The sequence below is a fragment of the Moschus berezovskii genome, chromosome 1 (genome assembly GCF_049115385.1).
Source record: "Moschus berezovskii isolate FMDL1 chromosome 1, NW_MosBer_1.0, whole genome shotgun sequence".
NCBI classification, from domain to species: domain Eukaryota; kingdom Metazoa; phylum Chordata; class Mammalia; order Artiodactyla; family Moschidae; genus Moschus; species Moschus berezovskii.
The window spans coordinates 11,269,865-11,295,573 of record NC_142460.1 but is presented as its reverse complement, the minus strand read 5'-3'; the positions used below and the strand labels follow the sequence as shown (position 1 = coordinate 11,295,573).

Genomic DNA, 25,709 nt, shown 5'->3' with positions numbered 1-25,709 from the left:
CGACCCCACGCACGCCAGGCCTCCCTGTCCTTCACCAAGTCCCGGAGCTGTGGTTCAACACCAGCTGTGCGGACAGCCAGGCTCTTCACTTCGCAGGTGTGCGATCTGGGTCAAGGCATCTGACTCTGTATCTGCGTTTAAAGACTAGTAACACGGAGTGAATGACACCTAGACTCCCAGCGCTGGTGGAAGAATGACACTGAGCGTCAACGCCGCGTAACACCCCTCGCTCGGTCCTTTCGACCGCACACCTCACGGGCCTCTCAAGAGAAGCCGGGCTCAGGGAGAGGCAGCGCTGTACCTGGACGGCCGAGAGCGGCCCGACCACAAGCCACGCGCTGCTCGGAGCTCAAAGTCACTCGGCTAATCAAGACCGCCGAGGAGCTTTCCGTCCGTCACCCGGGAGGTCCAGGGGGCTGAGCAGTTCCCGCCGCCGCCTCGCACCCCGCAAAGCGCCTTCCGCCAGCGGCGCCAATGGCCGGGCGGACGCTACCTAGGCCGGCCGGGACCTCCTACCGAGTCTGCTTAAGGTCTGAGGCCCACGGACGTGAGACACCGGACACTGCGCCTCAGTCAGGAGTCTCCACACCGCCGCCGCCGCGCCGACCCAGTCGCTCGAGCAGCGCCGAGCTCCGCCCCGGCGCCGGGGAGCTTCCGCCGTCCTCGACGGAACGCACAGCCGCGCGAGCGAAACCCACATTCCATTGGTTGCTGTCGCCCGATGGGCGGAGCGACGCTCGACCGACCCCCGAGCCGCGAGCCCTATCCGCCCGTGTCTCCGCCCCCTAGAGCCGCCATCTCCATGGTGACCGCTGCCCGGTCACCCCTTTGGCCTCACGCCCGGAGGCGCGTCACTGTCTCTGCGCCGGAAGCGGGCCTCCGTGGGCCGGAAGCGGGGCTCCGCGCGCCGGTGCTCGGTGAAGACGCCCGTGTAGGCGGGCACCAGCCCGGTTGGCCCGGGGCCGCGGCCTGGGACTGACGGTGAAGCTGACGGACCTGTGCCGGTTCCAGTGACGATGGCGGTATTTCACGACGAGGTGGAGATCGAGGACTTCCAATACGACGAGGACTCGGAGACCTACTTCTACCCCTGCCCGTGTGGGGATAACTTCTGCATCACCAAGGTAATGGGAGGCTCCTCGGAGCGGGCGCGCGTTCGCTCTGCCGAGTTCCTGCCGCGGACCCGCGCGGCTCAGAGTTATCCGCTTCCTTTTTTCATCCCTTTCTGAATTCTCCCAGAGCTGGTACTTGGCGCGGTCTGTGGGCACTTGGTTCTGGCCTTCAGTCAAGCCTGAGGGGAGAGGGGAGCGGGTGGACGGCGGCGAGTAGCAGTCTTCTCGCCAACCCCCGCCGCTCAAGTTTCGCCTGCCTAGGATGCTTTTTGGAGGAAGGAGTGTGTTTTTGTCTTCCGAGGTGGGGGTGGGTTTTGAGACAACTGAACCATGAGTCACCCTTCTGGGTGTTTTTCCCCAAGTGACGCTTCCAGGGAGGAGTGGGGCTGGCGTTTCTCTCGGGATGTGCTTTTTGGTCCTCATGTGGCTTGTGGATTTGTCCGGTAGTCATGTATGGATGTGAGAGTTGGACTGTAAAGAAAGCTGAACGCCGAAGAATTGATGCTTTTGAACTGAGGTGCTGGAGAAGTACCAGAAGCCGTTGGACTGCAAGGAGATCCAACCAGTCCATCCTAAAGGAGATCAGTCCTGAATATTCATTGGAAGGACTATGAATAGTCCAATACCTTGGACTCCAATGAAATTTCAATACCTTGGCCACCTGATGTGAAGAACTGGCTTCTTGGAAAAGACTCTGATTCTGGGAAAGATTGAAGGCGGGAGGAGAAGGGGACAACAGAGGATGAGATGGTTGGATGGCATCCCCGACTCTATGGACATGAGTTTGAGTGAACTCCGGGAGTTGGTGATGGACAGGGAGGCCTGGCGTGCTGCGATCCATGTGGTCGCAAAAAGTCGGACGCAACTGAACTGAACTGCCTTGTGGAGAGGCCAGCCTCCAAGGAGCTTCCCACAGAAGTGAGAGGGTTGGGGAGGAGGAGATCGCCAAGGGAAGGCTGCGCTGACCATACGGTGTTTAATTTTATTTATAGGAGGATTTGGAGAATGGGGAAGATGTGGCAACGTGCCCTAGCTGCTCTCTCATTATAAAAGTGATTTATGACAAGGTAAGGAGTCAGGTTTTAAAGCGGGGGGTGGGGAGGGTTGCACGAACCTTGAGCAGTCTGCCTGTGATATGTAAGTGCAGGAGATTGTTTTCTAATGGTGTGTTAGGAAAATGCTATGTTTTTTAAATGAATTTTAAAGAGCCATTCATGCTGCTGCTGCTGCTAAGTCACTTCAGTTGTGTCCGACTCTGTGTGACCCCATAGACGGCAGCCCACCAGGCTCCCCTGTCCCTGGGATTCTCCAGGCAAGAGTACTAGAGTGGAGTGCCATTTCCTTCTCCAGTGCATGAAAGTGAGAAGTGAAAGTGAAGTCACTCAGTCGTGTCCGACTCTTGGAGACCCCACCAACTGCAGCCTACCAGGCTCCTCCGCCCATGGGATTTTCCAGGCAAGAGTACTGGAGTGGGGTGCCATTGCCTTCTCTGAGAGCCATTCATAAGTAATTGTAAATTAAATTTTTGTATTATATTGTTACTTAAAATTTTAGAAGGTCAATTTATTAACTTTTTTATGGAGAAGGCAATAAACTGTTCTGTTTCTAATGAGTATTACTGGGATTACTTATTTAACAGAGGAAAATGATCATAAAGATTATTTAATTAAAGTCTTTATTCCTCCATTATTTAATAAGTAATTAAAATCGTTCAGCACTCCTGGACTTATTTTGAAAGGAACAGTTTTATAGTATCTCTTAACCTGACATATATAGAACTCTGTATTATCTTGTTTGAGCTCTGTCATAGTTGGAATTTTACAATTTTCATTTTAGTCTTTGATGTCCTGTTGTTTTCATCCAAAGATGTTGACAATAGAAAACAAAATAAATGTCATGACTGCCCACCTCGACCCCAACTTTTGGTAGTACTTTGAATGGAGTCTTAAGAGACTTAACATTCTATTTCTGAGTTTGTTGTGTTTGTTGTTGTTGAGATATAATTGTCACATAACAGTGCTTAACATTCTTAAGGATAAATTCTAAAGTGGTTATAGGCAAGGTGGGAACAAGACACTTAGACTCTTGACAGAAATAGGCTATAGTTTAGACTATACTTTAGCCGTTTACTGATTTATTCTTGCATTTGAATGTGTTCTGAAAAAACAGAACAAAGCAAAGGTGAGCAGGAGCGCCGGTGTGAGGAGAGGTTGCAATCTTATGTCAGGTGACCGTGTACTTAGGCTGCTGAGTAGCATCCCTGGCCTCTACCCGTTCTATGCCAGCGGCACCCCTCAGTATGTCAACCAAAGTGTCTCTGCCATTTGCCAAATGTCCCCAGAGATAAAAGTAGCACCTCCTTTCCACCACCCATTGAGAACCCTGTGTTAGAGCAAGAAGTCTGTTTTATGAGGTTTAGAACATGGAGCCTCATGTTGATGGTGGACCATAAGTTCCAAAGAGCATGGTGGGAGGGTTCCAGGTGCTGGGCAGGAGTCAGAGATTGACAGGGACAGAATAAGGCTGATCCTTAACAGGGATCAGACTACAGGAGATGAGTAACCTGGGAGGCAGAGGTTTCCTGGGGTGGCCAGCATAAGCCAGGGTAAATCATCAGAGGTTGAACTTGATTTACAAAGTAGCTAATTTGCAGATTATCTGTGTTGGGAAACATAAAGAGCCACCCACTTTAGTTGGAAGAAGTAATTTGAAGACAACAGGTATTTGAGTGACCAAATATTGAAGTGGAGAAGTAGTAGTGCAAGTAGTAATTAATACAGAAACTTAAAAGATATAACATGTCTTTTATAAATGTGATTTCTGAGAAGTGGGAGCTCTGTAGTGAAGATGGACATGTTTGTTTATAAGGTAAGGTGTGTGCGTGCTAAGTCACTTTAGTCGTGTCTTACTGTGTGACCGTATGGACTTTAGCCTGCCAGTCTCCTCTGTCCATGGGATTCTCCAGGCAAGAAGACTGGAGTGGGTTGCCATGCCCTCCTCCAGAGGATCTTCCAGACCCACAGATCAAATCCATGTCTCTTACCTCTCCTGCATTGGCAGATGGGTTCTTTACCACTAGTGCCACCTAAGATGATAATATGGTGCATTAAATATGAATTTGGGTCTAAAAACTGGGCAAGATTATTCCAGGTTATGTTTCTGGTGCTGACTTTGACCAGAGATGAATTATAGAGCAAAGGAAAAACTTAACACAGCAAGATTGACTGTGTAACAAAATGAAATCTTACTATTGATGCATCTGTGACACAGACACTCAGTGAGTAATGTAATTTCTTGTTCTGTCTTAGGATCAGTTCACATGTGGAGAGACAGTCCCAGCCCCTTCCACCAACAGAGAACTAGTTAAATGCTGAAGAAGACTTTTAGCTTCTAAAACCTGAACATGGGGAATGAGGCAAGCTGGAAAAGTCTAATGCAGAGTCACTGGCTTCTTCATGGGGACAATCATTTTGTGGTTTGTTGTTCATGACAGTCTGGATTCTTTCTATTGGGTGCCAAGTTCATCTCCAATTGAAGAAGCAAGTCCACCACATGACATACCTGGATTTTGTGCTTAAAACTTTGAATTGGAAGTGTTTCCATGCAAACATAAAAGAAGATGATTTCAAATCAGTGCTTTTTCCCCTCAGTTTTATTTTTGTATCTTTACACTATTACTTCATTATCTGACAGCAGCAGCATCTACCTCAAAGCATTAGGTTTCTTTAACTTAAAAAAAAGATTTTTATTTTAGTCGCTTATGAAGATTTTTAGAATCAGCCCTTTCTATGCAATTTGACATCAGCTTTGCTGTCGTAAACTGAAGGAAGTCAGTTGCCGCTAGTCCGCTGAGACTGCGCCCTCTACTCCCTCACCACGCTGACCTTCGTCAGGAATCTGTGTTCTGTTAAATGTGCCGTTTCATTATGCTTCATATAACAGGTCCTAGTGGTGGTGCAAAGAAAAAACATACTGAGCTCACAAAGTTAGTGAGTTAAGAAGAGTCAAAAAACAAAACAGTCAAAGGATATGGACTTTCCTTATCAATATTCTGCATTTTCCTTGAAAATCAGAACATGATAAAAAAAAAACAGCCAAAAGGAAGTGAAACTGGTAATAGAACGAGAAGAGAAAATTATGCCTACTTAGTTATTTAATTAAGTGCTTGAGTGGTTTTGCGAGATCAGTGCAACTAATATTTCTGTATCTGGGTTCTTGTATGTGTATTTGTTTTTTGATAAGGCTAATTTAGCCACCTCATGCGAAGAGTTGACTCACTGGAAAAGACTCTGATACTGGGAAGGATTGGGGGCGGGAGGAGACGGGGACGACAGAGAATGAGATGGCTGGATGGCATCACCGACTCTGTGGACATGAGTTTAAGTGAACTCAGGGAGTTGTTGATGGACAGGGAGGCCTGGCATGCTGTGATTCATGGGGTCGCAAAGAGTCAGTCACGACTGAGCAACTGAACTAAATGAAATTTTACTCTAGATAGGGGTTAACGTCAAGTCTTCATGGCTGGCGGCCGTGCTTTCAGCACTATCACCAAATCAAGCCACTAGTCCTAAAAGGTAAAGCTGTGACACCAGCTCTTGTATTTACTAAGGATGAACTTGAAAATGAGATGCCTGTTCTAATTAAATATGCCCCTGAGGGCATATATGTGCTGCGTTTAATTGCTCAGTGGTATCCGACTCTTTCTGACCCCAGGGACTGCAGCCCGCCAGACTCCTCTGTCCATGGGATTCTCCAGGCAAGAATACTGGAGTGGGTTGCCATTCCCTTCTCCAGGAGATCTTCCCAACCCAGGGATCGGACCCAGGTCTCCCATATTGCAGGCAGATTCTTCACTGACTGGGCCACCAGGGAAACCCAAGGGCTTTATAGTAAGCCTTTATAAGCTGCAGCCACACTTACATTCACTCTTGCAGAGAATTGTTGCCCTGGAGAAAAAGAAACATACTAAGACAGGCCATTGGTCTTCCTTTGCCACAGCCGTGAGAGTAGCAAGAAATAGAATCACTTGCATGGAAATTCCAGAAGTCCCTTTATGTGCACACCTTTGTTGTGTGTACATAAAATTAACTGATGTGTGGTGGGTTGTTGTGGAATTGGCTCCTGCAATTAATGAGAAAAATAGCTTGCCAGAATGCGAGCATTTTATTACTAACTGATAAATGTGTTGTACACTCATTGGGGGTTTAAATTAAAACAGGCCAGTGGCCTTTTTTCTCTTGCCAATAGCATGGCTATGTGAAGCCATTAGACTGAGAAGTAAATCACCAAAAATTGTATGCCAAAACTGCTTGGTACGTTATATGAAGTGTATGACATGTTCTTGATGTGTTGAGAAATCACTGTCGGGGACACTGACATCCCAGAAGTCATCCACAGTTGGTTTGAAACTAGTGATGGCTCAAGGGAATAGAGCAGGGTGTGTACTAACTGGTGGGGATGAATTGCAAAGAGGAAAAAGACTGTCCCACACTCAAATCTGATGTTTTTGTAGATACTGATAACCAATGATGAATTTCAAATAAGAACAGACATCTTTAATGTCACTTCTGCTGTGACCGTAAGAGCAGGAAGAAAAGGTGCCCAAGTCCAAATGTCCCAGGAGATAAGCCAGTGGTTCTGGTGATCAGTGATATTCATGAATGTGATCACTGGCATGATTTCATTCCCAAAAGCAACTGAGTCACTACATCTGTTAACCACAAAGAACACATCAGGATTTAATCCTATGTTAAGCAGAAAGTAAAGCCAGGGTCTTGCAGATATGACTAGAGTTCTGTGGTGTCCCTTGCTTAGCTTCACAGACATTTCAGAGCCCCTCTGAGGACTGATTTGTAATCCAGCTCTGTGACCTGCTAGCTTTGTAATCCTTGGCAAGACCAGTGGGTTCCTCATCTGTTAAAATCAGGAGACTGAATCGGGATTTCTAAATTCAGTACTATAATTTCAGGCTTCGTAGTTTGCAGGAGCTGGAATGGTAATCAAAACCTTTAAACACTAAAGATGACTTACTGAGAAAGACACTCCATTCTTCAGTAACTCCACATCAGAGGATTCTGCATATACTTCAGTGTACACATTCAGAAACCCTTTTCTTGGAAAGCCCCCAACATTTTTGGTAACTGTACATACTAATTTATTACCAGTTTAAACTGTATTAGCATGCTGAATAAAGTCAGATTATTCACAGTCATTTGTTTTCATGTAATTTTTCTACCCCTAAATACCAGCATTATGTATTTAAATATTGTAATGCGGTTATATATGAGAGGGAAAATCTTTAACCTGCTTTGGGACTTTGGAGGTAGGTTTCTGTTGTGGACAGTACAGTTTTTAAATAGGAAAGAAATTGCCACTATTACTACAGGTTGGCCACATGGGTATTGGTTCTGGATTTTTAATAGTCATTTGGGAAAAAAATAAGCTTAGGATTAAGTGGCAGTAAGGCGGATATCGGAGAAGGCGATGGCACCCCACTCCAGTACTCTTGCCTGGAAAATCCCATCGGCAGAGGAGCCTTTTAGGCTGCGGTCCATGGGGTCACGAAGAGTTGGACACGACTGAGCAACTTCACTTTCACTTTTCACTTTCCTGCATTGGAGAAGGAAATGGCAACCCACTCCAGTGTTCTTGCCTGGAGAAGCCCAGGGACGGCAGAGCCTGGTGACTGCTGTCTATGGGGCCGCACAGAGTTGGACACGACTGAAGCGACTTAGCAGCAGCAAGGCAGATATAGTTGACATTCTTAGGTGAGTGATTCAGTTTCTTGCTGGGAAGGAAGGTTGCTGCTTAAGACATGGTAATCCCTGTGGTGGTTTAAGAACCCAGCTCTGGTCAGGACACAGGTTGAATCTCAAGTTTCCCCACTGTGATCGTGGACAGGCCTCTTAGTCTTCGTGTATCTGTGCCCTGCTCTGTGAAGTGCAGACCATAATGGCGCCTTTTTCCCAGGGTCGCTCTGGGGACAACAGAAGGGTCGGTGGAGTGCTTGCCACTCAGTGAAGAAGGCAGGTAGGTCTCTGTCATGGAGCTTACTTGTAACAAGAGGAGAGGAGAGAGAACAGGCTGTGTTTAGGGCCCAGGTGATGTGAGACAAGTACCTTTCTAAAGGGCAGACTGAAGGCATCTCAGTCTGGTACCTTTTCTGCGACCTGAAGGATGAGAATGAAACAGTCTCGTAAAAAAGACTCCATTAGCTAACGACGACAGCATTCAATACTGCCTGTTAAAGATGCAAAAACAAAAAGGTTACCTATTCTGATGCAAAAGGAATTCATTGTTTTGAGCACTGACAACATTATATGAAACATGCAAAATATTGAACACCCTCCACATTTACTGATCTCTGGCATGGGTTTTGACAAGCCCTCAATGTGGTTCTGATGCAGCTAAAGCTTCAGAACCACTAGTTGAGCACTGGTGTTCAAACTCAGCAGCTCACTGGAATCACCTGAGGAGCTTTTGAAACTGCTGCCCCATTGGTCTCTGTTTCTGTGCCACTATCACACTGTTTTTGATGACTGTAGCTTTGTAGTATAGTCTGAAGTCAGGGAGGTTGATTCTTCCAGCTCCATTTTTCTTTCTCAAGATTGCTTTGGCTATTCAGGATCTTTAGTGTTTCCCTGAGAAACCTGTATGCAGGTCAGGAAGCAACAGTTAGAACTGGACATGGAACAGCAGACTGGTTCCAGATTGGGGAAGGAGTACATCAAGGCTGTATACTGTCACCCTGCTTATTTAACTTCTATGCAGAGTACATCATGAGAAACGCTGGGCTGGAAGAAGCACAAGCTGGAATCAAGATTGCCGGGAGAAATATCAATAACCTCAGATATGCAGATGACACCACCCTTATGGCAGAAAGTAAAGAGGAACTAAAAAGCCTCTTGATGAAAGTGAAAGAGGAGAGTGAAAAGGTTGGCTTGAAGCTCAACATTCAGAAAACTAAGATCATGGCATCTGGTCCCATCACTTCATGGGAAATAGATGGAAAAACAGTGGAAACAGTGTCAGACTTTATTTTTTTAGGCTCCAAAAGCACTGCAGATGCTGATTGCAGCCATGAAATTAAAAGACACTTGCCCCTTGGAAGAAAATCTATGACAAACCTAGACAGCATATTAAAAAGCAGAGACATTACTGACAAAGGTCCATTTAGTCAAAGCTATGGTTTTTCCACTAGTCATGTATGGATGTGAGAGTTGAAAGCTGAGCACCAAAGAATTGGTGTTGGAGAAGACTCTTGAGAGTCCCTTGGACAGCAAGGAGATCCAACCAGTCAATCCTAAAGGAAATCAACCTTGACCATTCATTGGAAGGACTGATGCTGAAGCTGAAGCTCCAGTACTTTGGCCACCTGATGTGAAGAACTACTCATTGGAAAAGACCCTGATGCTGGGAAAGAGTGAAGGCAGGAGGAGAAGGAGATGACAGAGGATGAGATGGTTGGATGGCATCACCAACTCGATGGACGTGAGTTTGAGCAAGCTCCGGAAGTTGGTGATGGACAGAGAAGCCTGGCATGCTACAGTCCATGGGATGGCAAAGAACTGGAGATGACAGAGCAAATGAACTGAACTGAACTGAACTGTTTCCATACATTTTGTGAATTATTTTGTTCTAGTTCTGTGAAAAATGCCATTGGTAATTTGATAGGAATTGCTTTGAATCTGTAGATTGCTTTGGGTAGTATAGTCATTTAGACAGTTTGAGTCTTTGAAGACAGCCTCTTCAATAAGTGGTGCTGGGAAAACTGGACAGCTATGTGTCAAAGAATGAAATTAGAACACTTCCTAACACCATACAAAGAAGTAAATTCAAAGTGGATTAAAGGCTTACATATAAGGCCAGAAACTATAAAGTTCTTAGAGCAAAATATAGACATAAATCTCAGCAAGATTCTGACCCACCTCCTAGATTAATGGGAATAAAAACAAAAATAAATGGGACCTAATAAAACACTTTTGCACCAAAAACTATAAACAAGATGAAAAGACAACTCTCAGAATGGAAGAAAGTAAATGCAAATGAAACAACTGACAAGGGATTAATCTTCAAAATATATAAGCTGATACAGCTCAATATCAGAAAAGCAACCCAATCAAAAAATGGTCAAAGACCAAAACAGACATTTCTCCAAAGAAGACATACAGATGGCTAAGAAACACATGAAACAATGCTCAACATCTCTCATTATTAGAGAAATGCAAGTCAGAACTACAATAAGGCCTCTCTTCACACCATTTAGAATGGCCATCATCAAAAAAATCTATAAATAATAATGCTGGAGAGGATGTGGGGAAGAGAGAACCCTCCTGTTTTGTTGGTGGGAACGTAAACTGATGGAGCCATTATGGGGAACAGTGTGGAGATTCCTTTAAAAACTAGGAACAAATTACCACATGACCCAGCAATCCCACCACTGGGCATATACCTGGAGAAAACCACAACTCTAAAAGCCTCATGCACCCCAATGTTCATTGCAACACTATTTACAATAGCCAGGACATAGAAGCAGCCTAGATGTCCATTGGCAGATGGATGGATAAAGAAGATATGGTACATATTTACAATGAAGTATTACTCAGCCCTGCTGTGGACGTACTTGGGGCAGGGAGGAGAGGGTAGGATGAACTGAGAAAGTAGCGTTGACATATATCCACTATCGTGTAAAATAGATAGTGTCAACTTAAAAAGGAGTTCCAACCTAGAAGTTGAGAGTTACGTTTTATTCGGTGGTCATTCTTAGGACTTCAAGCCTGGGAGACAACCTTGCAAGTTCCACTGAGAGAACTGCGGAGGCCGGCGGAGGAGCCAGTTTATATCTAAGTTTGGCCGCAAAGCAGGCAGGTATTCTGGACATTAGAGATTATTGTTAATTAAGGAAAACCAGATACCTGAAGCTAAGGAATTTAGCGCTCGCCTAGGTATGGGATGGCAAGCCACTCCAGTACTCTTGCCTAGAAAATCGCATGGACAGAGGAGCCTGGTAGGCTGCAGTCCATGGGGTCGCTACTAGTCGGACGCGACTGAGTGACTTCACTTTCACTTTTCACTTTCACACATTGGAGAAGGAAATGGCAACCCACTCCAGTGTTCTTGCCTGGAGAATCCCAGGGACCAGGGAGCCTGGTGGGCTTCCGTCTATGGGGTCACACAGAGTCGGACACGACTGAAGTGACTTAGCAGCAGCAGCAGGTATGGGAAGATGCAGGCAGTGGCCTCAGTGGTTCAGTGACCTCACTGGCGTCACTCCTTTCATACGCGTCTCAGCTGCTCAGGGCCAGCATCCCGCTTCTTGGTTTTTCCCATCCTAGGTCCTCGCTTACTGCAGGGAGTGGTGGCAGCTGACAGCTGCTAGGTTTCAGGCATTGTTCTCCCTTTTGGGTGCCCTTTGGACTCAGAAATTTATGTTTGGAGGCCTGAAATCGCAGTGATGTGATATCCTTGTTTACTGACATGGCAGGAGATACTCCATTTCACAGTAGCTCTGGAAAGTTGGTATAAAGCACAGGTAGCCCAGCCTGGTGCTCTGCAATAACCCAGAGGGGTGGAATGTTGGGAGGGGATATGAATATATTTAATCATGACTGATTCTGTTTGGTGTACAGCAGAAACCAACACAACATTATAAAGCAATTTTCCTCCAATTAAAAAAAAATGAAGATAAAACTGTGCTGCTCAAGAGAGGCTGATTTACTTGGTCTGGGTGCAAGTTGAACATCAAGGTTTGTCAAGTCTCCCTGGTGATTCTAACGTGCCGGCCATGCTGTGAACCACCAGACTCAGCTGGAAAAGAGAATTCACAATCACAAAGTAAGAAGGATTCAGTTTTTTTTCAATGGTCACAACTTGTTTGCATTGGAACAGGCGTGTGGGCTCACTCGGCCACCTGCTTTTATGTCCAGGCATGCAATACGCCTTAACAAATGCCTGCAGAGCCCAAGCTGGGCTAATGACCCCAGTGGGAGAGCCTCAGTCTGGGCGGGCTCTGAGCTGTGCCCCAGGCTTAAACAATCACATTTCCCAGCACACACTTGGGCAGCTAACTGCATGCCTTACAGAAGTGACAGCTTCTGCAGGTGTAAGTGATTAGGATTCTGTTAATCCATTTGCGGGTGCCTGCCGTTCCCTTCTTCCTGCAGAGCAAACCGTTCATGATTATACATTTGACTGGGAAGCAATTTTTCAAATTATTCCTCTTTAAGGGTTTAAAACAAAGGACACATGAAAAAGAAATCACAGTGAAAAATACTGTCCCCTAGCTCACAACATACTTAAAATGTAGGAGGGATGTATCCAAGGAAGGCAGCCACCTCGGTCTGGCAAATGAAGGGTATCTGATGGGAAGGGGTTCCAGACAATTGACTCCCAAATAGAGTGAATGTCTTGTAAGGGGTGGGGTGTCCTAGTAAGTGGCCCTGAGCCCAGACACCGCATCAGGGGTCAGCACTCGGGACTGTGACAGACAGCAGGCCCCAGGCCCTGGGCAGAGATCTGACGCCAGACTTTATTCTTAGGGGGACTGAGTTCTTGGATAGGGCCAACGTTTGTACATCTGGGCAGTAACTAGTGCCACGACTCAGGGTGTGGAAACGCACTCTTAATAGCACCTCCTGTGTTCCAGGCTGTTTCCATGAAAGTGGGACAGGCACCCAAGGTCACCCCAGAGAGCATTGGGTCTACAGTCCCAAATGGCAAAGCCTGCACTATTACTGGGCCCAGCAGGACTCTCTGAACCACCAAACGGTGACGATGAAAGAGTCAACTGGCGTGGAAGGGGGCTTTGAACTGTGTAAGGACATTACGTGAGATGATACACATAAAGCAGGGAGCAGTGTTTGCACACAGTAAGGGCTCAGTAGACAGTAGTTTAATTGTACATATTTTTTTGCTGTATCAGAAATGACCCAGGACTACGGTTTGAGAAACTTGCCTGAATTCCAAGGTTAAGACCACAAGGAACCCAGCCATGACGTGTCAGGGTTTGATCCGGGGAAGCAGAAGAGCCATGAGTGGTAGAGAATGAGGGGTTTGTTAGAGGATCAGGCAGGCTTCACGTGACTGCAGGAGTTGAGAAGGAGGCGTCAAGCCTGTCATCTTGCACCTGGTGTTGAGACGAAAGCTGCCTACAGGTCAGCCCAACACATAGGTGGGGAGAAAAAAGCTTGGTGTGAAGAAGAGAAAATAAAAACGGTGTAACTGTCTCCCCACCGCCTACCTGGACACCGTGGGTGATTTTCCAGGGAGACTGGCGCCGTTCCCCAGGGAGCTGTGTAAGTAGTTAGCCCAGAACAAGGCAAGCTGGTAGATGGGCCACAGCGTGTGTGGGCACTCACTGTTGCAGGGGCCCTGCTCCAACCTTCCGAGCAAAAAAACACATCTGCCATTTTCCTTCTTGCTCCCTTTTCTTGGCCACATGACTGGTGGAAACTTAGTTCCCCAGCCAGGGATTGAACCCAGGTCCCAACCATAAGAGAGCTTAGTCCTAACCACTGGACTGCCAGGAGGTCAATGTTCACTCAGGACCATACAGAGAAGGGAGTTCTGGGAAATGTAGTCCCAGAGTTCCAGGTCAGTCACCATACCCAAGGTTGGGGAAGCCAAGGCAGGGGCGGGACACTCGTTTTTGTTGTTAAACAGGTAAACTGATCCTAGCATGACGTCATTTAGATTACACTGTGATGTTGATTTCATCATCCCCATATTAACTGAAATACTAGGTCATCAGCCTCTTTTGCTGGCCAGACATCAGACAACAATCCCATAGGATTAATTTTTGCTACACTTGTGTTGTGAGATGAGTAAGGCTTTGGCTGTGATTTCTGTATTCAAATTTAAAGCAGCTTCACCCTAGTATTAAATAATCAGTTCAGTGCAGTCGCTCAGTTGTGTCTGACTCTTTGCGACCCCATGGACTGCAGCACACCAGACCTCCCCTGTCCATCACCAGCTCTCGGAGTTTACCCAGATTCATGTCCATTGAGTCAGTGATGCCATCCAACCATCTCATCCTCTGTCAGCCCCTTCTCCTCCTGCCTTCAATCTCTCCCAGCATCAGGGTCTTTTCCAATGAGCCAGCTCTTCGCATCAGGTAGCCAAAGTATTGGAGTTTCAGCTTCAGCATCAGTCCTTCCAATGAATGGTCAGGACTGATCTCCCTTAGGATGGACTGGTTGGACCTCCTTGCAGTTCAAGGGACTCTCAAGAGTCTTCTCCAACACCACAGTTCAAAAGCATCAATTTAGGTTAATATTTTCAAAGTCTGCTCTATATAGTCACATGAAGGTCACATGAACTCTAATTATAGGGAGAAATGGAATATATAGTCACACAATGTCATTAAAAGTGAAATGTAATACCCCTGGGAATCTTACCGATGTGTCGTTTCCTGGTTGCTGAAATTTGGGATGACCCATTTTGAGTGTTTTTATTGCGATGGATTCCCTGACACATTTCAGTGGCGCCCAACAGTCTCTTATCCAGGCTGTTTAAAATTGGGTGAGAAGCTTACAAGTCAAGTCCGATATGGTCTAAAACCTTGAACTTGGACCTTGAACAGAACCTGCCAGATATTGTTTATATATTTCTGGCAAAATATGGCCTACTTATGACTTGTCCATCTGGCTTGGCTAAGCGCTCGTCACACCATGCTGAGGTCTAGAGAAAAAAAACTCTGTAAAGTTAGACATGAAAAAGGACTTTCTGCTTGTAAAAGCGTTAAGGTTATTAGAAGTTACTCAGCCACCAAACTGGATAAGCAGTGTCACTTACTCAATAAAGATGCTGTAAGCACTTTTGTTTATGAGTTGGGCCAAATGTCTGTGCCAAGGGGGGATTTTAAAAAAATATATTACAGAGAAAGTTTCAGAACAGAATGGAAATGCTTCTCACCAATGTGACAAATATGTGTTGACAGTTATTATAAATGATTGGAAGCTTTGTTCTCTTTGCTGAACACACCCCTTCCTCCTCAGAAATTTTGAGGAATTAAGCACCGTATGGACATAATGAGGCAGACGGCCCTGATCTCAGCCAGATGGCTTCTGTTCTCCCAGCTCGCACATGTGTTCCTCCCCGTCTGTGGGCTCCGTGGGGCAAGGCCCTGGGCAAAGCGTCTAAGGATTGTGTTGGTCACCTGTCCTGGCCTCAGTCTCTCTGCTGTAATGTGGGAGGGGGGCTGAAGGAGTGATTTCAGAGATCCGTCGGCTCTGTTCTGCTGTGACTTTGACGAGGTGACTATTTTCAGACTCCAGTGAAGTTGTCCTGGCAACCTGAAGGGGCCACCTGGAGGTGACTGCCGTGCCCTGGGCTGGGAGGGGGCACGCAGAGAGCAGAGGAGGGGACAGCCTCTCAAGAGTGACTGTGAGCGACAGTCATCAGGCCTATGGGAGAAGCCAGAGCCCCATGGCATACGGGTGTGGGCAGCCCAGGCCCTGCCCGCTGGCGGAAGGACAGGTGCACCATAGCTTCCCTGGCCCTGTATCCTCTCTCCAAATGATCAGGCTACCACATGCAAATGCCACCTGCGGGGCCTTCAGCCTGGGTCTGCTGCAAATGTGGCCCCTAGGTCCTGGCCACCTGATGCGAAGAACCAACTCATTGGAAAAGACCCTGATTCCGGGAAAGATTGAAGGCGGGAGGAGAAGGGGACGACAGAGAATGAGATGGTTGGATGACATCACTTACTCAATGGACATGAGTTTCGTGAACTCTGGGAGTTGCTGATGGACAGGGAGGCCTGGCATGCTGCGGTTCATGGGGTCGTAAAGAGTCGGACACGACTGAGCGATTGAACTGAACTGAGTTACTGGCCTCAGCATCTGAAGACACACTTAGCACAGCCTTTGAGTTCCAGACCCACCCTGTCCAACATGGTAGAGACAAGCCACATGAGGCTTTTAAAACCTACATTGAAGCTGAGATGAAATAAAATTGAGACGGCAGTTCCGCAGCCATACTACCAGATTTCAAGTACTCATGTACACGTGCTTCTGTGGCTCATGGCATATTGGGCGGTCCAAGAAAAGCGCATTTTCATCATCACAGGACGGTCTATGGGAGGACTCTGTTCCAGAATTTGCCAGAATGTATACTAAAGAAACATGAAACACCTCTCCCAACGTCCTCTTCTATTATCTTACTTTTTGCTTCCCTTCGAATATCTTAGCTATACACTCTTACAGGGTCAAAAGATGACACATGTGATATTAAAGACCTAGGTTCAAACCTCAGCTTCCTCACATCAAGTTTATGAGAGTTATCAACACTTAGTCTGTTTCTGTGTCAGTCAGATGAGGATAATTAACCACCTCCCTGGGTTGCGAAAATCAGATGGGATAATAAACAGGAAGTTGTTGATAAGCCCTATGCACTGTACAAATTCTCACCAGTTCAGTTTGGTTCAGTCGCTCAGTTGTGTCCCACTCTTTGCGACCCCATGGACTGCAGCACGCCAGGCCTCCCTGTCCATCACCAACTCTCGGACTTTACCCAGACTGATGTCCATTGAGTCGGTGATGCCATCCAGCCATCTCATCGTCTGTCCTCCCCTTCTCCTCCCGCCTTCAATCTTCCCCAGCCTCAGGGTCTTTTCCAATGAGTCGGTTCTTCCCATCAGGCGGCCACAGTGTTGGAGTCTCAGCTTCAGCATCCGTCCTTGTCTCTACGTGTTCCCGCTTCCTGGGCGTCCGCCTGTTCCAGTCCGGCCACCAGGTGGCGCAGGTTCCCCCCTCAGCGTCCCGGCTAGAGGGCCGCTCCTACCTCGAGTCCTTTGTTGTACGGTGACCTTGGGAGAGCCGGTTTCGCCTGCAAACCCGGAACCGTGAAAATCGCCTTGCAGGGCGGCCGTGAGGTTAAACAAGATGACACAGGCTAAGTGCCTTGCACGGGTCAAGCGCGCTGACCCGTGGATGCTGTATCATCCCTGCCTTTCTCTTTCCTCTTTTCACTCCTTTTATTCACGCTTATCAGCCCCTGCTTCTGTGCTGTGGGTCATAGACTTTGTCCCCAAGCCCCCTGCAATGTAGCAGAGTGTCTTACACTGTTACATACACACACACACCCCTGTATATTACTGGAATAAAAGACATGGCCTCCCTCTCCCCCAACCTCGCCCACTTCCTAAATCATCCAAAATTTCCTCTTGTTCAGATGCATTTCAGTATGACAAGCCACATTCTGAAAAGCTAAGCATAATGGTGAAAGGTGTGGCAATTGTAGAAGCGTGTTAACTATGTGTTCAGAACCTGCTATTCACCGCTGGGCTCCACTGTAGAGGATTATACAGGCAAGATAAGATGTTCCATAAAACTAACTTCACATCCTTCTCGAAACAGGTGTGATGTTTTCCCCAGAGGAGGGGCAGTGATGCTGGCCCAGGACATCTCCCTCAGGACAGCCTCGGGCTCGCGGACCAGTGACCCTGACTGCAGGGTTATAGGGCTGTGAGGAGAGGTGGATGGAGCCGGACTGGGTGGAGGAGGGACACAGCCACCTTCTGGACTGAGGAACAACAGGGCAGCATTCCCAGCCCCACACCCTGGAGAGGGCAGTGGCTGTCCAAGGCTCGGGCTGGGTAAGCCCTCCTTGACCCCACCCGAACCTGCCTCCTTTACGCCACCTGCTCTCTTTCCCGTCCTCTCCTCCTCCTAATTAATGCTTTGTTCGTTCAATAATTATCTTCATTCATTCATTCAATAATTATCTATGAACTCTTGGGCTTCCCTGGTGGCTCAGCTGGTAAAGAATCTGCCTGCAGTGCGGGAGACCTGGGTTCGATCTCTGGGTTGGGAAAATCCCCTGGAGAAGGTAAAGGCTACCCACTCCAGTCTTCTGGCCTGGAGAATCCCATGGACTGTATAGTCCATGGGGTCGCAAAGAGTCGGACACGACTGAGCGACGGTCACTTGCACTTTTCAACCATACACCAATCGCAAATACGTTTTAGGCCCTGGAGTCAATCAGTGAGCAACAATGACAACGATTCTTTCTGAAACTGACAGACGCTCATTCCCGTTACAATATTTATATACACACTTGTCTTCTTTTGGGCCACCCGAGCTGTTGGGACTTCCCGGGTGGCTCAGACAGTAACAAATCTGCCTGCAGTGCAGGAGACCCGGGTTGGATCCCTGCATTGGGAAGATCCCCTGGAGAAGGAAATGGTAACCCACACCAGTATTCTGGCCTGGAAAATCCCGTGGGCAGAGGAGCCTGGAGGTCTATAATCCATGGGGTCGCAAAGAGTCAGACACAACTGAGCGACTTGGGGCCCTCTGACTCCCGGTGTGAAAAGGCCAGCATCGTGGCTTGTTCTCTGAGGCCCCGCCATACCGCCGCCATTCCGAAGGGTTGGTTGAGCAGTCTTTCCTTCAGTTATGCAACATGCTTTGCTATTTTCCTATGACTCTCCCCAGCCTCTGAAGGACTAAGGTTGTGTCATTTGCATTTCTGTCCTGTCACCTAAAGGTTCTGCCAGAAAGGCGGAGCCCATGAAGGAAACGGATAAGAACTCGTTGCTTGTGTTAGGATGTGGGGCCAGCCCTGGGGGCAGGATTAGCTTGAAGGCCTACTTGGCATCGCTTGTGGTAGTGTGCGCCAGTCCTTCCACGTAAAGGAAGGCTGCGCTCATTGTGGTTTGGCTCAGCATCCCCTGAGAGCAGGGCCTGAGGCAAGGATTAGGTGCAGGTGTTGACGTGGGAGGTGAACCCCAGAAGCAGGGGCGTGTGAGTGAGGAAGTGGGACGGGGAAGGAGAGGCGAGTGTGAGGGCCCCTTCCCAGCTGCTGCTGGATTCCGCAGGCCCTTCTGAGACGAGTACAAGACGCCTCCCTTCGGAATCTCCTCCCTGAGAGATGGAGGCTGGGGCCCCTCCACTGGGTCCTCCCCCTCAGTGATGAGAGCTTGTCCTGCAGAGCTCACTCTCAGGGGAGCTTGCTGCCTGCCCTGTGGACCGCTCTGCCGGGAGAAGAGCCTCAGCACGAGGCCAAGGGAAACAGAGCCACGCGGTGCTGTCCGGGGACCAGTGCTGACCCAGGGGCGGCGGGAGGACGTGTCCATCAGAGCCTCGCTGAACGTTGCAGCGTCTGTGAGCTCTCTAACCCCAGCCCAGATGGGGTCGTCTCTGGCTTCTCTCCAGAACACAGCCTCTGTGTATGACTGTGGATTAAGCAGAGGCCTGGCAAGAAACAGTTGAGCTTTCAGAACCTCTGAGGAGGTCTTTCTTTGAATCTGCACCATTTGAGCATCAGTGGTGAGGCTGATTTGGGGACCAGGAGTTTGCACCTGCTCTGGCACATGCCGTGGTCTCCCCGGTGGACCCTGACTGCCGACTGCCTTCAACCTTTGATTTGCCCGATGGTGTTAAGACCCCTGGCGGTCCTCCAGCCCGGGCCACCACTGACCCTGGTCAACACAAGGCCTGTGCACGAGCTCTGCTTCCCAAACCGGCCTGCAGGCTCCAAACCCCGTTTTAAGCTCTCCTGTGGCCGGTTGCCGCCGGCGGCTGAGCCTGCAGCTCGCGGAGCACCTGTCACTGTCCTTCCTGACGGCCTGGCCCCGTTTAGCTTTCGGATTTGGGGGCCCAGGCCGCCGTCTGAGCGGTCACCATCATGCTCTGTCACCCTGAGATGGGGGGCGGGAGGCGGGGGTGAGCCCTGTCGGTCCTCTTGCTGTCGGGGTCACTGCTGGCTTCAACTGCGAGCATCCGGGCCGCGAGTCCCTGAGGGCTGGGGAGAATCCGCTCAGATGTCTGCGGCCACGCCTGGAAAGAGCGCTTCGCGAGACAGAAGGGCCTGTTCATCTGTGCCCGTCCTCTGCTCTTCTTCTCCGTGAGCTGCTTGCCGTCTGGGGTCACACAGCTGGGCTGATGGGGGGGCACCGGCTCCTCCTACGGGGACACAGAGCCTGTGTCACGTGAGACCCGAGAAAAGAGACCCATGGGACCTGGCACCGCCACCAGTCTGCAGAGCCGCCCTCCCTCGTCAGCACGCAGGTTCCCGGACACCAGCGTCAGACAGGGCCGCTCTGGGCCTGTGATGGGGCAAGTGGGAAACAGGGTCACGCCTTGTCCGTGCGCGCTTGGACAAAGCGAGAACTCTGGGCGGACCTCAGAATGAGCAGAGAGCCCCTCTGCTGGCGGACAGGGGTGGCGGTCCCTCCAGCGCGATGGTTTTAGCCCTGCTCAGTGTCTCCCCTCACCTCATATGAAAACAGGAGATTCCCAGTCACAACACGGCTCCGTTTGCAGACAGCCTTCGGCCCAGAGCAAGATCGGGTTTCCCTGTGCCCTTTCCAAAGGCCCCTCGCCCCAGCTCTGGTTTCCCAAGCCCCTCTGTGCTCTCCTGCTGGGACCCCCAGGGTGCCTCATGGGGTGCGACCCCCCTGGTTGCAGTGAATCCCACTTGCACGATAGCAGCTGTGTGCCTGGCAGTGGTGTCCGGCTGCGGAGAGGCCAGTTCTGACCTGCTGCCCCGTGGGAGCTCCTGGTGACCTTCATCAGCTGCAGAAATGCTCCCGGGAGCCCCTGGGCCAGGCATTGGCACTCTGCACCCCCTCCCCGGGGCAGACAAAGGGGGCATTGGATGGCTCCTGCTGCAGACATTTTGGTGCCCAGTGTGGCATCCCTGGCCATGCCCAGGTTTCAGCCCTAGGGCACCTTGCCACACAGGCTCAGACTCATCTTGCACTGCATGACGGTTGAGCCCAGTCCTCTCTGCTTTCCTGCCTGGGGGCCTTCTCTGAAGCTTGGAAGCTCTCTGCCCTCGCAGCCTACAAGGTGCCCAAAGAGAGCTGACACCCCCAGGGGCCACGTCAACCAGGAAGAGAGGAGCTCTCATGAAAAAAGTTCCCAGCTTCCGCCCTGCCATGGACGCTTCTGGAACACCCACTTCCTGTGGACGTCTCAGAGGAGGAAGAGCCAAGCCCTTTGCTGATTCCCTTCCACTGGCTTTTCCTCTCTCTCCACCCCACTCTCCTGACTCGCTGACTCCTGTTTCCTGGGGTCATTTCTTAAAGACGGCTCCCACATCCACAGCCTCATTCCCATCTGCTGTTAGGTTGCCCCAATCTAGCCTGCCTCCCCAGGACCCGCCCAATGCTAGCTCCTGCCTGCAGAGTTTCCAGGCCGCAGTGTGGCCTGGGGTGTCTCCACTCCCGGCACCGATCACAGTCCCCAAGCTCCTGGTCACAGAGGGTGGGCCAGGGGCAGGTGCATCCCCTGCCAGTTTAACCAGAGTGACCCTCAGAGCTCTGGCTGCGGATCTGGGACATGAATTCCGGCTCTGTCGCTGGGCTTGTTGGGATGGTGCTTTGCTGATGAGTGCAGGTTTTCTTTTTACTCCTCCGTTTGAAGGGTGGGGTCTGTTTACCCTCCTCTTCACTGTGGGTTGATCTGTGATTGCTCTGAGCAAGGAGAATGGTGAAAGGGGGGTGTACGAGTTCTAGGTCAGGCTTTTAAAGAGGTCCGGCAGCTTCTGTGTTGGTCCACTGAGCCACAGGGTAAGAGACCAGACTGCCCTGCTGCAGGGACCTCTCTCAGGAGAGGGGAGGGCCCAGCTGAGCAGTCTGCCAGACACCCTGACCAAGGGGCTGGGTATGTGACTGCAGCTCTATTGGACCCTCCAGACTAGTCCAGCCACCATCTGAATACCACCCAGCAGCACCAGTTGTTGCCACATGAAGCAGAGGACTTGCCTAGTTGAGCCATGCCCAAATTTATAATCCGTGAAACTCCAAGTTATAACAAAGTAACTGTTTTAGTCCATCAATTTGGGGATAATTTATTATGCAGCAAGAGTTGTTACGGCCACAAGTGGGGGTGTCTAAAGCCAGCAAGTAGCCATCCTGGGGACCAGGTAATGGAGCTGAACCAGGAAATCAGACCAGGTAATGGATCTGGTGATCCTTTTGAATCCTGGATCAAACTTAACCTGAAGCTGTCCCAGGTTTGCCAGTTACACGAGTCTACTATTTCCCTCTTTTGCCAATTAGGGTTAGTTTTTCTTCTGCTTATAAACAAAGAATCCTAAGTAATCCAGCACCCAGTTTTTTTTTACGCTATGAAGAATATGAAGTTTAGTTTTTTTCTGGTGTCGGCAATGGTTGACAGGCAGTTACTTGATAAGGCTACGTCTCAAGGGCATGAGAATCCTGATTCTGGCTACCTGTCAGAAACACTGAGAGAGCTTTTAAAAATACAGATACCTAGGCCCATCTGGTTGGTAGCACTGACCTTGGGGAAAAAAATAAAAATTCATGTGAAAATCTAGTTTCTGAGGGGACTTGGGGGCAGATGCAGAGATTCTGAAGCTTTCCTTGAGGAGCCAGAGGGAAACTTGCACCATGCCCATCCCCACTGTCTCAGAGGTTGGCCACGCCCAGATTGAGGTGGGATGGAGCTGGGGTAAAGGAAAAGAATGCTGGGCCAGCCCAGGTGGGGGTGAGGGGCCTGTTGAGGGCAGAGTGAATCTGTGGCTTCCCAGAAGGACCCGAGAGGATGACAAGCCCCTAGTGTGCCCCTGGGATCAATTTAGCACAGAAGCCCAGGTGGCCGTGGGGTGAGTGAGGGCAGAGGACGTCCCAAACATTCAGTGTTGGGCAGCTGATGGCTGGAGGAAGTATTTCCTGCCCCTGGGAATATCCCGGAGGTAATAATGGACACAGGACCCGCCCACCAAGTCTCCTGTGTTCCCAGAGAGGCTCAGGGAGAAACGCTGTTTCCAGATCCTGAGTTCAGAAGTCTGGGCTCAGAGAGACCTTCCCCATGTTAACGAAGAAGATTCAGAAGTCACTCGTGTAGACCAAAGAGTGGATGCCCACTTGGCCTCTGACACCTCTATACTGTGCCAGCCCTGCAAACTCAGACTCCGCCTGGGGGAGGCGCCCTGCACTCAGGGGATAGGCCCCCTACACCCTCACGTCCCTGAGGAGCTAAAATAAAAATGCATTTGAGTTTGGGAACTGTATGCATGGCTGCTATGCTTATTCTGCTACTGTATAAGAACCCACCCTCCATGGGGAATCCACTGCTCCATGTTTAACCAGAGTCCTCAATGTGTCTTCACCTCCCTGGTTTGCTCTGGGACCCCAAAGACCTGGGGTAGAAGGCCGGGTCTTCCATGTGAGTTTGGAGGGCTTACTTCTCGTCCTTTGCACTGTTATCTTCCGGGTCATCATTTCCAGGCTTTGAAGTGTTTCTCCTTAGTGTCCTTATTTAAAGTAATGAACTGCACACAGTCTGCTTCTATAGTCAGTACACTGACTTGCCTGATTCGTGTGCCTTTATGCATCTTTTATTTTTTAAAGATGATACTCCTTTGGCAAAGTTTGATTCCAAAGAACTAGACTTCTGAATTCTTTAAAACAAATTGTTTTAGCTTATTTAGAATTTTTGCCTTCTAATCTAAAGAGTCTGGAAGACTAAAAAGTAATCAGAACAACATCTTCTTAATATATACATATATTTTTGACCACGCCTCACAGCATGTGGTAGTTCTCAGATCAGGGGTTGAACTAAGCCCCCTGCCATCAAAGTGGGGATTCTTAACCATGGGCCCACCAGGGAAGTTCCCAAAGTCTTCTTAAATTTGACCTCAAATAAGAGCTCTTAAATTGAAGTTCTGTAACTTTTTTTTGCATTCACTCTACTTGACTCGAGGTACACACACAAACACGTTGTTATCACTTCCTTTAAAATTCAACAAGCGTGTGTTATGTGTCTAACAAGAGTCAGATACTGTGCTAGGGACTCTAGGCAAAAATATGGGCAAAACTCTAAACTAGTGGAGGAGACATGTGTTTGATCATTTCAGTACAGAGTGGTCCATGTTCAGGCAGAGCTACGTACCCAGCTCCTCAGAAGAGGGGTGCTTAGCCCAGCCCTGGGGCTTGGGGAGGACTCTGGGGAGATGCTACATGAACTGCCAGGCTTGATGGATAAGAAAAAGCTGATATGAGAAGAAAAGGGAACTCTTAAAAAATTATTTTATTCAAGTATATTTACAATGTTGTAATTTCTGTAGTGCAGCAAAGTGATTTAGTTCAGTTCAGTTCAGTTCAGTTCAGTCGCTCAGTCGTGTCTGACTCTCTGCGACCCCATGAATCACAGCACGCCAGGCCTCCCTGTCCATCACCAACTCCCGGAGTTCACTCAAACTCATGTCCATCGAGTCGGTGATGCCATCCAGCCATCTCATTCTGTCATCCCCGTCTCCTCTCACCCCCAATCCCTCCTAGCATCAGACTCTTTTCCAGTGAGTCAACTTGTCACATGAGGTGGCCAAAGTATTGGAGTTTCAGCTTTAGCATCAGTCCTTCCAATGAACACCCAGGATTGATCTCCTTTAGAATGGACTGGTTGGATCTCCTTGCAGTCCAAGGGACTCTCAAGAGTCTTCTCCAACACCACAGTTCAAAAGCATCAATTCTTCGGTGATCAGCTTTCTTCATGGTCCAACTCTCACATCCATACAACCACGGGAAAAACCATAGTCTTGACTAGACAGACCTTGGTTGGCAAAGTAATGTCTCTGCTTTTTAATATGCTATCTAGGTTGGTCATAACTTTCCTTCCAAGGAGTAAGCGTCTTTTAATTTCCTGGCTGCAATCAGCATCTTCAGTGATTTTGGAGCCCAAAAAAATAAAGTCTGACACTGTTTCCCCATCTATTTCCCATGAAGTGATGGGACCAGATGCCATGATCTTTGTTTTCTGAATGTTGAGCTTCAAGCCAACTTTTTCACTCTCCTCTTTCACTTTCATCAAGAGGCCTTTGAGTTCCTCTTCACTTTCTGCCATAAGGGTGGTGTCATCTGCATATCTGAGGTTATTGATATTTCTCCCGGCAATCTTGATTCCAGCTTGTGCTTCTTCCAGCCCAGCGTTCCTCATGATGTACTCTGCATATAAGTTAAATAAGCAAGGTGACAATATACAACCTTGACGTACACCTTTTCCTATTTGGAACCAGTCTGTTCCATGTACAGTTCTGACTGTTGCTTCCTGACCTGCATACAGGTTTCTCAAGAGGCAGGTCAGGTGGTCTGGGATTTCAGAATGTTCCACAGTTTATTGTGATCCACACAGTCAAAGGCTTTGGCATAGTCAATGAAGCAGAAATAGATATTTTTCTGGAACTCTCTTGCTTTCTCCATGATCCAGCGGATTTTGGCAATTTGATCTCTGGTTCCTCTGCCCTTTCTAAAACCTGCTTAAACATCTGGGAGTTCACGGTTCACATATTGCTGAAGCCTGGCTTGGAGAATTTTGAGCATGACTTTATTAGCATGTGAGATGAGTGCAATTGTGCTGTGAAGAGATATTCCACGACCAAGGTAGGAGAAACCCAAATAAGACAGTAGGTATTGGGAGGGGACGTTAGAGGGCAGACACACTGAAATCATAATCACAAAAACTAGTTGATCTGATCATATGGACCACAGCCCTGTCTAGCTCAATGAAAGTAAGCCATGCCGTGTGGGGCCACCCAAGATGGATGGGTCATGGTGGAGGGGTCTGACAGAATGTGGTCCACTGGAGAAGGGAATGGCAAACCACTTCAGTATACTTGCCTTGAGAACCC

General features: G+C 48.7%; 2 protein-coding genes across 6 annotated transcripts in view; one reads left to right on the top strand and one right to left on the bottom strand.

The window, feature by feature from the left end:
• The window catches only part of OXNAD1 (oxidoreductase NAD binding domain containing 1), a 52,781-nt gene extending 52,113 nt beyond the window's left edge, over positions 1–668 (bottom strand). For 2 of the 4 annotated variants that reach the window (XM_055416841.2, XM_055416853.2), the window contains exon 1: positions 517–668. The gene's annotated coding sequence lies outside the window, so the exon portion shown is untranslated. The other 2 variants (XM_088835315.1, XM_055416848.2) reach the window with 2 other exon arrangements.
• A 200-nt stretch (positions 669–868) lies between these two features.
• DPH3 (diphthamide biosynthesis 3) lies at positions 869–7,323 on the top strand. 2 transcript variants are annotated; one of them, XM_088835326.1, is made up of 3 exons: positions 869–1,124; positions 2,105–2,199; positions 4,419–7,323. In XM_088835326.1, the coding sequence occupies exons 1-3, from the start codon at positions 1,017–1,019 to the stop codon at positions 4,477–4,479; spliced, it is 264 nt and encodes an 87-aa protein (XP_088691452.1). In that variant the 5' UTR covers positions 869–1,016; the 3' UTR covers positions 4,480–7,323. The 2 variants fall into 2 exon arrangements, with proteins under 2 accessions (XP_088691452.1, XP_055272836.2); XM_055416861.2 differs by having other exon boundaries at positions 874–1,124; positions 2,105–2,179; positions 4,421–7,323.
• Positions 7,324–25,709: the final 18,386 nt, after the last annotated feature.

Coding starts and splice junctions, on each gene's coding strand:
- DPH3 (XM_088835326.1), top strand. CDS start 1,017: ATGGCGGTATTTCACGACGAGGTGGAGATCGAGGACTTCCAATACGAC. Junction 1,125..2,104: donor ATAACTTCTGCATCACCAAG/GTAATGGGAGGC, acceptor TTTTATTTATAG/GAGGATTTGGAGAATGGGGA. Junction 2,200..4,418: donor GTAAGGAGTCAGGTTTTAAA/GCGGGGGGTGGG, acceptor TTGTTCTGTCTT/AGGATCAGTTCACATGTGGA.